The 14,642-nt window shown below is 43.4% G+C and overlaps 1 protein-coding gene across 3 annotated transcripts in view; it reads left to right on the top strand.

Annotated features, from left to right (window-relative positions):
• CCDC25 (coiled-coil domain containing 25) overlaps positions 1-14,181 on the top strand; it is a 37,526-nt gene extending 23,345 nt beyond the window's left edge. For all 3 annotated transcript variants that reach the window (XM_073625130.1, XM_073625131.1, XM_073625132.1), the window contains 2 exons: positions 865-910; positions 13,552-14,181. In XM_073625130.1, coding sequence (XP_073481231.1) covers positions 865-910; positions 13,552-13,581 — 76 coding nt within the window. In that variant the 3' untranslated portion in view covers positions 13,582-14,181. The remainder of the gene's footprint in view (positions 1-864; positions 911-13,551) is intronic.
• Positions 14,182-14,642: the final 461 nt, after the last annotated feature.

Genomic DNA, 14,642 nt, shown 5'->3' with positions numbered 1-14,642 from the left:
GTATCCCAGTCTTAGTCCGTAGGGTTCAATATTGAGTTGGCCCACCCTTTTGGAGCTATAACATCTTCAACTCTTCTGGGGAGGCTGTCCACAAGGTTTAGGAGTGTGTCTATCGGAATGTTTGGCCATTCTTCCAGAAGAGCATTTGTAAGGTCAGGCACTGATGTTGGATGAAAAGGCCTGGCTCACAGTCTGCGCTCTAATTCATCCCAAAGGTGCTCTATCGAGTTGAGGTCAGGACTCTGTGCAGGCCAGTCGAGTTCCTTCACCCCAGGGGAAGGGGTGGTTGTCGTAGGGAGCCTTTCCGATCGGTGGAACCTAATTACTGCTAGTTCCCATAGCCACCAGCAGTAATCACATATAAAAAAATCTGACAGGCTGGTTGTACCCAAGTCGATCGATGGATCAACTTCAGTACAACCAGCCTGCCTATAGATGGATTGAATCTCAGCCAGTCCCTGCTGAACTGGCCCATTTTCGATCCATGTATGGCCGCCTTTAGGAACAAGTTAAGTTACCACCCCTATTTCTGGATAACAGTAAAAAGGCTGGATATCTCTCCAGTCATTATCTGCAGGGCTCACAATAACCCAACTAAATTCTGTAAATGTAAGGCACCAGTGGGCTTTTATTCACTTCAAGCTGCTTTTGCATTCCCATACAAGCCTATAAGCATGCAAAACTATCTTGAAGCAGGTCAGAAGGAGGTTAGCTGCAGGCCAGTACACTTGTCGGTGAATTCTGAATGATCTTTGTCAAATTGATGCCAACGACACAAGCCTGAAGCTCATTAACGCAGGCCTTACAGTCCTTTGTAAAAAATCTCGGCCATTTGCAATAACATTCTTGCTCTTCTTTCCACAGGAGTTACTCCTCATTGATGAAGTCAGAAAACATGTCTTCCAATCAGGTTAGTGAGCTCAAGAATAGCACTTCAAACGGTTTGTGATTCACTGATTTATGAGCTGATCAGAGAATATAAAAGTGCAAAGTTTAAAGTATAAGTTCACCTGCTGTAACTTGTTTGGTTACACCCATGTTTAGAGTGTAGCCTGTCACTCACAGTACATCAACTGCTCACACTGCCCTCCTTCCCCCAAAAAGTCCCCCAAAAAATTACATAAGGAGCCTTTTTAAAACTGTCAATGTACCCTGCTAAGTTGGAAGTATAAATAAAAAGTTGGAATGTTGTGTAAAATCTACATAAAAATGGAATGCAACGATTTGCGAATTTTTGTAAACCCATATTTTATTCACAATAGAAACCTATAAAAATGTGTAAACTGAGAAAATGTGTCATTTTAAGAAAAAATAAGTACATTTTGAAATTGATGGCAATACTTCTCAAAAAGGTAAATCCAAAGGAAATTGAATAAGAAAATTGTACAGTGTATGGCTAGCTTAAGTGGTACTAACAAGGAATAGCTGGAAGAACATTTTGCAACTAATTAGGTTAATTGGAAACAGATCAGTAACATGATTGAGTATAAAAAGAGCATTTTAAAGAGTCAGAGTGTCTCAGAAGGAAAGCTGGGCAGAGGTTTACCAATCTGGGAAAAGCTGTGTCAAAAATTTTAGAATAATGTTCCTCAACATAAAATTGCAAAGACTTTAACCACTTGCTTACTGGGCACCTAAACCCCCATCCTGCCCAGACCAATTTTCAGCTTTTAGCGCTATCACTCTTTGAACAATTGCACGGTCATACAACACTGTACCCAAATTAAATTTTTATATTTTTTTTTCCCACAAATAGAGCTTTCTTTTGGTGGTATTTGATCACCTCTGGGTTTTTTATTTTTTTGTTAAAAAAAAATTAAAGACCGAAATTAAAAAAAAAAAAAATACAAAACCGTTTTTATATTTTGTTATTAAATTTTACAAACAGGTACATTTTCTCCTTCATTGATGTACGCTGATGAGGCAGCACCAATAGGCTGCACTGATAGGCGGCACTGGTGGACACTGATAGGTGGCATTTGTGGGCACTGATAGGTGGCACTGATGGGCGGCACTGAAGGGCATTGATAGGTGGCACTGAAGGGTACTAATAGCTGGCACTTGTAGGTGACACTGGCACCACTGGTGGGCATTGATGGGTAGCGCTCGTGGGCATCGATAAATGGCACTGGTGGAAGCACAGAAGCCGGTGATCGGCTTTTTTTGCACCTCACGCTGTCAGCGTGAGGAGAGAAAAAAATGATTACCGATCTTCTGTTTACATCACGTGATCAGCTGTCATTGGCCGACAGCTGATTACGTGGTAAGGGGCCGGGATCTCATTGACTCGGTGATCACAGCGTGCCCTGCCAGGGGAACGTGCAAAAGGGAGGACGTCTATTTACAAAGCCACCTGTAAAGTAGTTATCATTGAATCTTGGTTCCAGTTTCTCCTCTTAAGCTGGCTAGTTAATATCTACATGCTCAAGAAAATGTAAACAAGAAATGGTATCAGAACTCCTAAAAGGCTCAGTTCAATTATGTGAAAAGAGCAGTTTTTTGTATTACTAATCCATTTATTATGATGGGTTTACTTTACTCAGCATAAGTGACGGAACCACTTACAGCTACGTCCTTCTATACCATAATGGATGGACTGGCAGGCTCTGTGGTAGTGACTCAGCTCTTGCAACAGGAAGAAGGGGATTTCACTGATCCTACTGGAAAACAGTCCAAAATAAGGTTGGCAAAACAATAAGCCGAGGCTTTTCTTTGAATTTTCAGATAATTTCTGCTTAAAGCGGAATCCCAGCATGCACCACTCTATTTTTTACATTACGCAAATAAAATCACAGTACTAAAAATAAAAGTGTCCATTGAAAACATGAGGTGTCATAATAACACCGCAGTGTGCACACACAAGTAAAGTGCCCGACTACCGTAGCTGTAGATTGAGCTTACCAGATGCCAAGCTTAAAAAGGCAAGTGGCTATAGCCCAGCCAAGGCCTCTAAACTTGCTGATGACCACAATAGGAACAGTATTCGGATGTTGAAGATCACTCACTAGGACCCGCGTCCGGCATCCATATACTCAGTAAATTGCCCAGAAGAAAAGAGAACTGGCCATAGTGTAATAAATTCCAAACAGTTTTAATATAATCGATTAATGCACTTACAATAAGGTGGCGATAACATCGCATGTAAAAGAGCCGGCCGGCATACAAAAACGGAGCCCGTCCTCCGATCGCGTGGTGACGTCACTACGTGCCTTCCTCCAGACGCGTTTCGTCATCAACAAACGTCAATTAGAGGGTGTGGTTCTGGAGGTGATGGAGTTGAAGCCTTCCTGTCATACTTGAAACTGAGTGGCTTTCGGTGTGCACTTCCATCTATCCCTTGTATATTTCTGACCAATGTCAATTGCTTTATTTAGGACTCTTCTCCTTTAGAATCCTTTTGTTGTTCTGAAGAAATCCATGTGTGTTTGTCTGTGCCCAAGGACCTCATGTTTTGGACACTTTTTTTTGGACACAATGGACACTTTTTTTTTTAATTTTTAGCACAGCTTTCCCTACTCCATAGACTCTTTTGTGTTATCGCAATGTATGCTGCTGCTTTTTGGTAGTTTAATTTATCAGCGCGGTATTTTATACTGTTTAAAATCACATTGCTGTTTTCTCTTGTACATGTTAAAACAGACCTTCATCCCAATCTATGACAGGTCCTGGCCCAGCACTTCCGGGTTTCTCGCAAAGGCGAGAATGATGTCCCCCCGCAAAAACTTCAGGTATACTGATGTCAAGCATCCCAGGAGGCTTTGGATCAATCTCCTCCAAACTGTGCATGCTCTGGGCAATATCTTCATGTCTTTATGGACCTTGCTTTGTGCACTGGTCCAAATCATTTGGTGGAGGCGGAATTATTGTGTGGGGTTGTTTTTCAGGGGTGGGGCTTGGCCCCTGCAAAGTAGGTCCGCGCTGTAGCTGTCATTCGGCGATAGCGTGGATCTGAAGGGGTTAAATATATCATCATCTACAGTACATAATATCAAAAGATTCAGAGAATCTGTAGAAATCTCTGTGCCCAAGGCCGAAACACTATATTGAATGCCTGTGATCCTCGGTCCTCAGAAGGCATTAAAAACAAGCATGATTCCGTGATGGACATCACTGCATGGGCTCAGGAATACTTCCAAAAATCACTGTCTGTGAACACAGTTCTTAGTGCCATCCAAAGATGCAAGGTAAAGCTTCATCATGCGAAGAAGCCATATCTGAACATGACCCAGAACTGCTGCTGTCTTTGCTCATTTAAAATGGTCTGTTGCAAAGTAAAAAACTGTTCTGTGGTCTGAATTGAAATTTGACATTCTAATTGGTAATCATGGGCACTGCGTCCTTCAGCCTAAAGAGGGGAGGAACCTTCCCACTTGTTATCAGCACTCAGTTCAAAAGCCTGTATCTCTTATGGTATGAGGGCGCATTAGTGTGTGTGTGTGGAATTTGCAGCTTGGACATCTTGAAAGGCACCATCAATGCTGAGTGATAGATTAAAGTTTTAAAGCAGCATATGCTCCCATCCAGACAACGTCTTTTTCAGTGAAGGCCTTGTATGTTTTAGCAAGACACTGGTAACTTCATACTGCATATATGACAACAGCATGGCTTCGTAGTAGAAGAGTCCAGGTGCTTAACTGGCCTGCCGCCAGACTTTTCACCAATTAAAAATATTTGGTGAATCTTGAAACAGAAAGTACGACAAAGAAGACCCAGGACTTTTGAGCAGTTAGAATCCTATATCAGGCAAAAATGAGACAACGTTTCCCCCCAAAACACCACCAGTTTGGTCTCAGATGTTTACAGAGTGTTGAAAGAAGAGGGGATGTGGTAAACACGGCTACACTGTGATAAATACGGCCCTGTCCAGACTTTTTTGAGACGTGTTGCTGACATCAATTTCAAAAATACTTTTTCTTTATCATACATCACGGGACACAGAGCACCATAATAATGACTATGTGGTTTATATGCTTACCTTCAGGTGATTGGACACTGGCAACCAATAGTAAGACGGTTCCTCCCATATAACCCCTCCTATACAGGAAGTGCCTCAGTTTTTTCGCCAGTGTCTTGAAGGTGATGGTCATGGCTGTTGAAGCTCTTCAGTTTCTTCAAAGAAATGTCCCATTGAGGACGTTATAATCGGATCCATTCGGATGGCTTACTAAGCTAAAGTGGATGGTACCCGAACCTCGGCTCAAGAACGAGGTATTGCTTGTAATGTGTCCTTTTTAGGCGCTGGACCCTTGTTGAAAGTTGGTATTCCTGGTCAACCTTGCCCAAGGAAACCACAAAGGGTGCTTTACAGGTCCAGGGGTGTGGACCCCAATGTATGGGGGTCCCGGTCCCTGAAGGTCCCTAGGGGCGCTACCCGCCGTGATGGGGGAAGATTGGGCCTGGCAAGACAGGCCCTGCTGCTTGGGATGGTGAGTACTCCCCGTTGGGGCTTCATTATATATATACACCCTGCTTCCCCGAAAATAAGACCTAGCGTGATTGTCGGTTATGGCTGCAATATAAGTCTTCCAAAAGACGAGCAACAGGGAACAAGGCAAGCCCAGGGGTAAAGGTCCCTCCACAAATAGCAGGAGACCAACCCCATACTGATGCGGCCTCAGTCTCTACTGGAGGACCTGCAGGTCCTGACCTGGCTGAGCCATTGCACTTGTCAGGCATAGTAGCCAATACCGATGTACCTGCCTCGGCTTATGTTACTAAGGATGATTTGGCATCTACCTTAGCAGGCCTGGAAGGCAAGATAGCTGGCATGATTGCTTCTGTAACACAGGGGGGAAGGAAGCGCAATAGATCTCCCTCCCCTGAGCCTGGGCCAAGTGGTGAGTCACTGGGGCCCCAGGACTCTTATAGCCAGATGGGTCCAGGTAACTTGGAACCAGAATGGGCAGAGGATCCGGAGGAATTGGTCTTAAGGGACCAGGGGGAGGCTGAGGATTCCTTGGATGAGGATTCTGACTCTGAAGAACCAATGTCAGCCTCCCATTCCCAAAAATTGTTTATCCAATCTCTAATGGAGATGGTACGAATTGGGTTTAAGTTACCTCCGGCTCAGGAGTCTGCACTCTCTTGTTCTACTTTGGGATCTTTGCGACCTAAACAAATTTCCCAAGCATTTCCCTTGCATCCTTTACTGGAGCAGGTAATTTTTGTGGACTGGGAACATCCTGACAGGATATACTTACCTCCCAAAAGGTTTTCTGTGTTATACCCTATGGAGGAAAAGTTTAGGAAGAAATGGGAGCACACCCTTGATGGACGCTGCCATATCTTCTGTGAATAAGAATTTAACCTGTCCAGTTTCAAGGATCCGGCTGATAAAAAGCTAGAGTCCTTATTAAAGGCCTCCTTTTCAGTTGCCAGTGCAGCAGTTCAGCCTGCTATTGCGGCTACTGGGATTTGTCAATCCCTAAAGGATCGCTTTAGGAGGGTAGTAAAGAACATACCTCCCCAGGGGGAATCTGCTGAGGAGCTATCAGAGATCCCTCATGCCTTGTGTTTTGCGGTAGACGCTTTAAAAGACTCAATCCAACAGATGTCTCGTTTTGCGTTGTTGTCAGTTCATATGCGCCGAGTATTGTGGCTAAAGAACTGGTCTGCTGAGACACCATGTTAAAAGGCTACTTGCTGCCTTTCCTTTTCATTGAGAGTGCCTGTTTGGCGATGATCTGGATAAATATATCCAAAAGATCTCAGGAGGTAAGAGCGTTATCGACAGCCTCAGCCGTCGGGGTTTAAAAGACCTCAGGGTCAGAAAAAAACCCTGGGCCCAAAAGCCACCCAAGCCCAACTCCAAGTCTACCTTGTGAAGGGGCGCCCCTGCTCTCACGGGTGGGGGGGGGCAGGCTTCGGCTGTTTGGGGAGGCCTGGGAGGAACTGGTTCAAGACAGATGGGTCATTTCCACTGTAAAGAACGGTTACAAAATAGAGTTCCGGGAGGTTCCCCCGAACCGTTTTCTACATTCAAGGGTCCAGGTGGATCCAGAGAAAAGAAGATGCCTATTCCTAGCTTTACACCATCTGCTGATGCAGGGGGTAATTGTAAAGGTCCCGCACGAGGAAAGATTCAAGGGGTTTTACTCAAACCTATTCACCATGCCGAAACCAAATAGGGAGGTAAGGCCCATTTTTTACCTCAAGGCTCTCAACTTCTTTGTAGACGTCTGATCCTTCCGCATGGAGTCGGTTCGCTCGGTCATAAGGTCCCTGAGAAGAGGAGACTATTTAGCATCCATAGATATCAAGGATGCGTACCTTCATGTGCCGATCTTTGGTCTTCCCCACAAAATTTTTTCGCTTCGATGTAGAGGGCAGTCATTTCCAGTTTGTGGCGTTACCTTTCAGTCTAGCCACGGCCCCCAGGGTCTTCACAAAGGTTCTGGCCCCAGTGTTGGCTTCCCTAAGATCTCAAGGAGTCTCCATAATAGGATATCTGGATGATCTACTTCTAAGGGAATGCTCTCGCCCTACACTAATTCTAAACGTGTCAAGTACAGTGCGCGTCTTACAACGCCTAGGTTGGGTACTAAATTTGGACAAGTCGGCTCTTTGTTCGACCCAAGCCTTGGTGTATCTGGGTCTGGTCTTGGACACCGCCCAAGAAAAAGTGTTCCTTCCGCCCTTAAAGGTCGCCTCCATAGTGGAACTTGTACAGAAGGTGAAAAAAGAACTAACCCCTTCTATTCGGCTGTGCATGAGATTACTGGGCAAGATGGTGTCATCTTTCAGCGCAGTGTCATATGCACAGTTCCACTCCAGAGTGTTCCAGAACAGTATTCTAAAAACCTGGGACAAGTCAGTTCAAACCCTGGATCAGCCTATGGTACTATCTGCACAGGTTCTATGGAACCTCTCTTGGTGGTTAAGAACCAGCAATTTAAAAAGGGGGAAGTCTTTCCCACCTGTAGCCTGGAAAGTGGTAACCAAGGATGCCAGTCTTCTCGTCTGGGGAGCAGTCCTAGAGGAAGCATCTGTTCAGGGAGTATGGTCCCAGCCAGAGAGGACTCTGCCCATCAATCTACTAGAGATTCGGGCAGCTCGTCTGGCCCTGCGATTCAGGACGTCCATGTTGCGAGGGCTTCCTGTCAGAGTCCAGTCTTGACAACTCCACAGTAGTGGCATATATCAACCACGAGGGGAGGTACCAGGAGTCGGGCAGCCCAAAGAGGTAGATCATATTCTAACCTGGGCAGAAAAACATGTGCCTTTTCTCTCGGCAGTGTTTATCCCGGGGGTAGACAACTGGCAGGCGGACTTCCTGAGTCGCCAGAAATTGTTACCAGGGGAATGGTCCCTGCATCCCGAGGTGTTTCTACAGATCTGCCAATACTGGGGGACCCCAGATGTGGATCTGCTGGCATCCAGATTCAATGCCAAACTGGACAGGTTTGTATCCAGGACCAAGGATCTGCTGGCTGTCGGGATAGATGCATTAGTGGTTCCTTGGGATCAGTATTCTCTGATATATGCCTTTCCTCCAATCCAGATTCTGCCGCACTTACTACGCAGAATACGGGAGGAACGGAAGCCAGTGATCTTAGTGGCCCCAGCGTGGCCCAGGAGATCATGGTACTCGGAGATTGTGAAGTTGGCAGTAGGGAAACCGTTGGTCCACCCTTGCCGCCCAGACCTGTTGTCTAAAGGGCCCATATTCCATCCTTCTTTACGGTCGCTGAATTTGATGGGCTGGCTATTGAGACCAGACTATTGAAAGACCGTGGTATTATGGGTTTGGTCTTGTCCACTTTGATAAATGCTAGAAAATCAGTTTCTAGAGCTATCTATTACAGAGTATGGAAGTCATACATTTCTTGGTGTGAGAAAAGGAAATGGAACCCTCGTAAGTATACGATTGGAAGAGTTCTCGCTTTTCTCCAAACAGGAGTAGACTTGCAGCTCGCTTTAGGGACAATTAAGGGACAGATTTCGGCCTTATCTGTTTTTTTCCAGAGGCCAATTGCATCCCATTCTTTGGTGCGGACCTTTGTCAAAGAAGTAACGCACCTGAGGCCACCGCTTAAACCGCCTTTATGCCCGTGGGACCTAAATTTGGTACTTTCAGCCTTACAGAGTCAGCCCTTTGAACCTATTAGGCATATTCCGTTTGTCCTATTGACCAGGAAATTAGTTTTCCTAGTGGCTATAACATCGGCTAGAAGGGTGTCCGAATTGGCCGCCCTTTCTTGCAAGGAACCTTTTATGGTTCTTCATCAGGACAGAGTGGTCATGCGACCTCGTCCGGATTTTTTACCGAAGGTAGTGCCCAAATTTCATTTGAATCAGGATATCTTTTTACCTTCCTTTTTTCCAAACCCTAAAACTAGGGAGGAAAAGACGCTTCACTCACTGGATGTGGTGAGAGCGATAAAAGTTTACTTGGAAGTGTCAGCTCCTTTTCGGAAAACTGACTGCCTTTTTGTCTTGCCTGAGGGTCCTAAAAAAAGGACAGCCGGCAACAAGTTCAACTATATCCAGGTGGATTCGCCAGACTATTGTCCAGGCGTATGGATTAAAGCACAGGTTTCCACCCCGCGATTTAAGAGCACACTCCACTAGAGGGGTTAGTGCATCATGGGCAGTACGCCAGCAGGTGTCTATGGCTCAGGTTTGCAAAGCAGCCGTTTGGTCTTCAGTTCATACGTTCACCAGGTTTTACCAGGTGGATATGAGATCTCAAAACGAGACTGTTTTTGGCCACAGCGTGTTGCAGGCCGCTTTATAATCTCAGGCCTGTTGGGCTTAGGGATGATGTGTTCCCCCCCCCCCCCCCCCTCAGTTGCATTGCTTTAGGACATCCCACATAGTCATTATTATGGTGCTCTGTGTCCCGTGATGTATGATAAAGAAAAACGGATTTTTAAAACAGCTTACCTGTAAAATCCTTTTCTTTGAGTACATCACGGGACACAGAGGTCCCTCCCCTCTTTTTTTGGGATCGTCATTGCTTGCTACAAAACTGAGGCACTTCCTGTATAGGAGGGGTTATATGGGAGGAACCGTCTTACTATTGGTTGCCAGTGTCCAATCACCTGAAGGTAAGCGTATAACCCACATAGTAATTATTATGGTGCTCTGTGTCCTGTGATGTACTCAAAGAAACGGATTTTACAGGTAAGCTGTTTTAAAAATCCGTTTATTTTTTTTTACTTAAAATGGTACATTTTTATCACTTTTATACATTTGATGTTTTCTTTTGTGAATAACATATGGGTTTATGAGATTTGCAAATCAATGCTTTCAGTTTTATGTATATTTTACACAGCGTCCCAATTGTTTTAGAATCTGGGTTGTGTACACACACACAAATGTTTTTTTTTTTGTTTTTTTTTTTGTTTTTTTTTAACTCTGGGCTGGCCTAAAATATAAAAACTGGGTTATCTACAATAGGCTGTCTGCATAAAAATTAATGACCTGTCACTCTGCAGAAGGAGAGATAGCATCAGTGGCTGGTCTTTATTACTGGAATTGCCTGCACAGAGGCAAGTGCAGGAGTTGTTGCATGCTAGATTACTGTACAGATCGTGGAAGAAATACACAAAATACACTAACTGGCCCATTTTTAAAGCAGTAGTGTGGCCTTACTACTGCTTTGAAAAAAAGATAAGCCAGTATATTTATGAAATACAAATGTTTTCCCCGCACTAGTGCAGATCTGAACCAGGTATGGACTGAATGTTGCTCTCCAGAGGTAAAGAGCCCCAGGTGCTGGCTAATGCTGATTGAAGCTGTGAGCAAAGAAGAAAATCCGGACAGCCGCACACCAGGAAAATATAATCCAAAAGACTTCCTTAATTGTAAAATCAGGAACATATCGTGTACAGGACACTATGGACAGAGCGTACAGGCAATCAGCTAACGCGTTTCGCACTTATGCCAAGTGCTTACTCATGAGTAAGCACTTGGCATAAGTGCGAAACGCGTTAGCTGATTGCCTGTACGCTCTGTCCATAGTGTCCTGTACACGATATGTTCCTGATTTTACAATAAAGGAAGTCTTTTGGATTATATTTTCTTGGTGTGCGGCTGTCCGGATTTTCTTCTTTGCTCACAGTATATTTATGAAGCTTGGCATTTTGTTTTACAAATGTGCTTGGCGCATGTCTTGAACCAAGACTTCAAAGCAAGCAAAGCCTTTTTTTTTTTTTTTTTTTTTTTTTTTTTTTTTTTTATTAATGGAAAAAAAAATAGGCAGAGAGGATAAAAGGCCATTCACGTGAATTGTTTTAATTATAGAATTGGACTGGTTCCTGCACCCTCGGGCTCAATACAGTGTCCTGAATTTTATGAATGAGTTGTGAAATGCAAGAATAGTGGGAACTGTGGTGTCCAACAGAGAGCAGATAGCAAGTTTTGCTATTTGTTATGCGTGGCCCCCAAAATTCAAGAACAAAAAGGAACATGGCTCTTGTATTCAAACAGTGTTCAGTTCTGATTTCAGCTTCAAGCTGAAAAAAATGTTACCCCAACATTTTCATATTCCTGATAGAGTTGGGCCAAACAGCCACCCCCCCCTTCGGTTCGCAACAGAACCCCCAAAAAGGGAAAAAGTTCTGCCCTGAACAGCGAACTCCATTAAAGTCTATGGGAGCCGAAAATGAGAAATCAAAAGTGCCCATTTTGAAGGCTTATATGCAAGTAATTGGTCATAAAAGGGGTATGGGGGTCTGGGTACTGCCCTGGGGGACATGTATCAAAGTTTTGTAAACCCTCATATTTTTTCACCTTAATGGCCACTCTGTGCAAAACGAACTGCACAGTGGAGGCAAGTATGATATGTTTGTTATTTTAAACAATTAAAAAAAACGTAGCTTTACAATCACTTTAATGATGTTTAAAGTGTAACAATAAAAAAAATCCTTTCAATATAGTGCCTGGGGGTCCCTTTAGTCTGCCTGTAAAGTGGTTCCTCTGTAGCATGTATAGAACCCACGCCGTTTCTTTTTTTTTTTTTTTATTTTTGCGTGGGGCTTCTCTTAAAATCTGGTCTGGTATGGACTGGGGGGGACACCCCCCCAAAGCTTTGCCCAGAATGCACCGTGCAGTGCACAGTGCATTGCAGGGCATTCGGAGGGGCGAACACCTGGCGAATATCCTGATAATATCCTGCAAATTCGGGTGTTCCCTGAATGGACCGAACAGCCAATTTTCGATATTTCAATATGTGCCTGCTTTAACATGTACTTGTATGAGAAAGTGTTCTGTTCTCTATGTATTGCTTCCTTTGTGTAATATCCCTGGTGTTCTTGTCAGCCTCTCTGCTTTCCTGTTAAAAAAAAAAACTGAACAAACTAAGCAGGAGAGCACACCATGGTTAGTTCTTTAGCTGTGCTTAAAACTCAGCCTGCTCTCCTCCATTGATCAGACTTGTCCTGACACACCCCTCATGTACAGCCTTTCCTTGTAGGCAGTGTACTGCTGTTTCTCCACCCCCACCTCTCTGAGCTCTTAATGCATCTGAGCAAATGTTATCAATTGTAAAACAAAGGGGGGGGGGGGGGTGTTATGTATAATGTGGTTTATATTTATATATATATATATATATATATATATATAATATAAAATTATACACACACACACACATCTATCTATCTATATATATATATATATATATATATATGTGTGTGTGTGTATAATGTATAATATATATATATATATATATATATATATATATGTGTATATATATATATATATTGCCTTTCATTTCTCTTTTAAACTGAATGGGTTGTTTTACATATACTCAAGCTTGGGATGCACATACTTTCATTTACATGTACTGTATTGTTCAATTGCCACAAAGTATATAAATTCACTTTATATCAAATGCCTTTGTAAACCCAGATATTTTCTTATAAAATGAGCAGGCACCTCATCGCTGTGCAGAACGCAATCTGTAAAGAAAGCAGAACTGCGGGCAGGTTCTAGAAGGCCCTATCCTCCACAGCAGTGGATGCCAGTGAGCTAAAGGGCCTCAAATGTGTTCCCTGACATCACCAAAGGGCCACACATAATGTTCAATATATGTAATGCTTGTGAGGACTTCCATAAACTGCACACCTAATAGAGGAAATGAGGGTCTAAGAGTGGAGACATGCTACATTTTTGGCTGTAGATATGCTGCAGAATAGAATACAAAACTGGGAACATGTTACATGAGGCTAGTAGAGATCAATGCTATTACTCTAATCAATGTTCCCACTACAGATTGCAGAGGGTTGGGTGCCAGGGCTCTACAGGCTTCTGGTAGAAAAATACAGGGGTGTGGGGGGGGGGGGGGGGGGCGGATACAAGACCAATCAGAGAGGAGAGAGCAGAAGTGACCAGTCCTTATTACAGGAAGGGGGTAAAATTTCATACTGGGTCACTGTACAGATCTGGAAGACATACACAGAGCACACCGAGGTTCAGGTAAGAATACAACAAGTCTCTTGTATTAAGACAATATTTTCCGATCGCGGAGTTCAGAGTTAAATGCAATTGTTCTGTAACCACATTCTAGTTATATGTTCTCTCTAATCCCTCTACTTTATCTTCTGGCAGGATGGCAATGACTCTGACGAGTTCATGTAACATTGTCCCGTAGCGATGGGGACCCTTTTTCTCAATGCAAAAATAACGGGAGCCTCTCCGTTAAATCTCCATCCAGCGTTTACTTACAGCTCCAGCCTGATTCATCAGCGGTGGCTTACATGGGATAGCGGGAACATCCTCCCACCCTGAAATGGATTATGTCTGCTTCTCTAAACCTGTTCTGTTACCTGGAGGATTTGGAGGATTATCCCCCGTCTGTGGAACAATACTGAGGTAGCCTGCAGGTTCGTTCAGCGCCAGAACATTGCTCAAATCACAAACCCATCTGCGCTCTAAGGACTGGCTGCTATGCAGGATGGACACTCCGCTCCCCGTCACCACTACCACACTTAGCTGAGCTGTTCGTTTTAAACTTTTAGTTCTTTCTATCTGACAACCTTGAAGATCTCCAAAAAAATAAGGAAATATTTTTATAGCTGTCGTTTGAATGCACAATTTTTTTTTTTTTTTTCTCTTTGATCACCAAGGAGAACATCCCTGAAACCTGCGGACAATGACTTGCCTTTAACTTGCTTCATGCCATGCTTGGGTGCAGTCAATAAGCAAGATGGGTATTAAAGTGTTAATCATGGAATATCAGCACTGTCTCTTTTGTTTTATTTTACCACAAATCCTGTCAAAACTTTTTAACCACTTCTACACCCGGCCTGACACTTCCCTCCTATTTGTAAACATTTTTTTTTTTGCTAGAAAAGTACTTAAAACCGCCAAACATTATATATTTTTTTAAGCAGTGGCCCTAGAGAATAAAATGGTGGGTGTTTCAATTGTTTGTCACGTAGTCTTTGCGCAGCGGTTTTTCAAAGGCAATTCTTTTGGAAAAAAAATACACTTTAGTGAATTTTAATGCGCAAAAACACAATATAAATTCTCCAATTGTTTGTTTGGTAAAATATAAAGATGATATTGTGCCAGGTAATTGGATACCTAACATGTCACACTTTAAAATTGTGCACGTTCGTGGAACAGTTCCAAACTACAGTACTTAAATCTACATATACTTTTACAGGTTACCAGTTTAGAGTTAAACAGGTGCTAGA

The sequence above is a fragment of the Aquarana catesbeiana genome, linkage group LG04, assembly GCF_042186555.1.
Source record: "Aquarana catesbeiana isolate 2022-GZ linkage group LG04, ASM4218655v1, whole genome shotgun sequence".
Lineage (NCBI taxonomy): Eukaryota > Metazoa > Chordata > Amphibia > Anura > Ranidae > Aquarana > Aquarana catesbeiana.
Note: the sequence above shows the minus strand (reverse complement) of the source record. Positions and strands in the feature narration are given on the sequence as shown.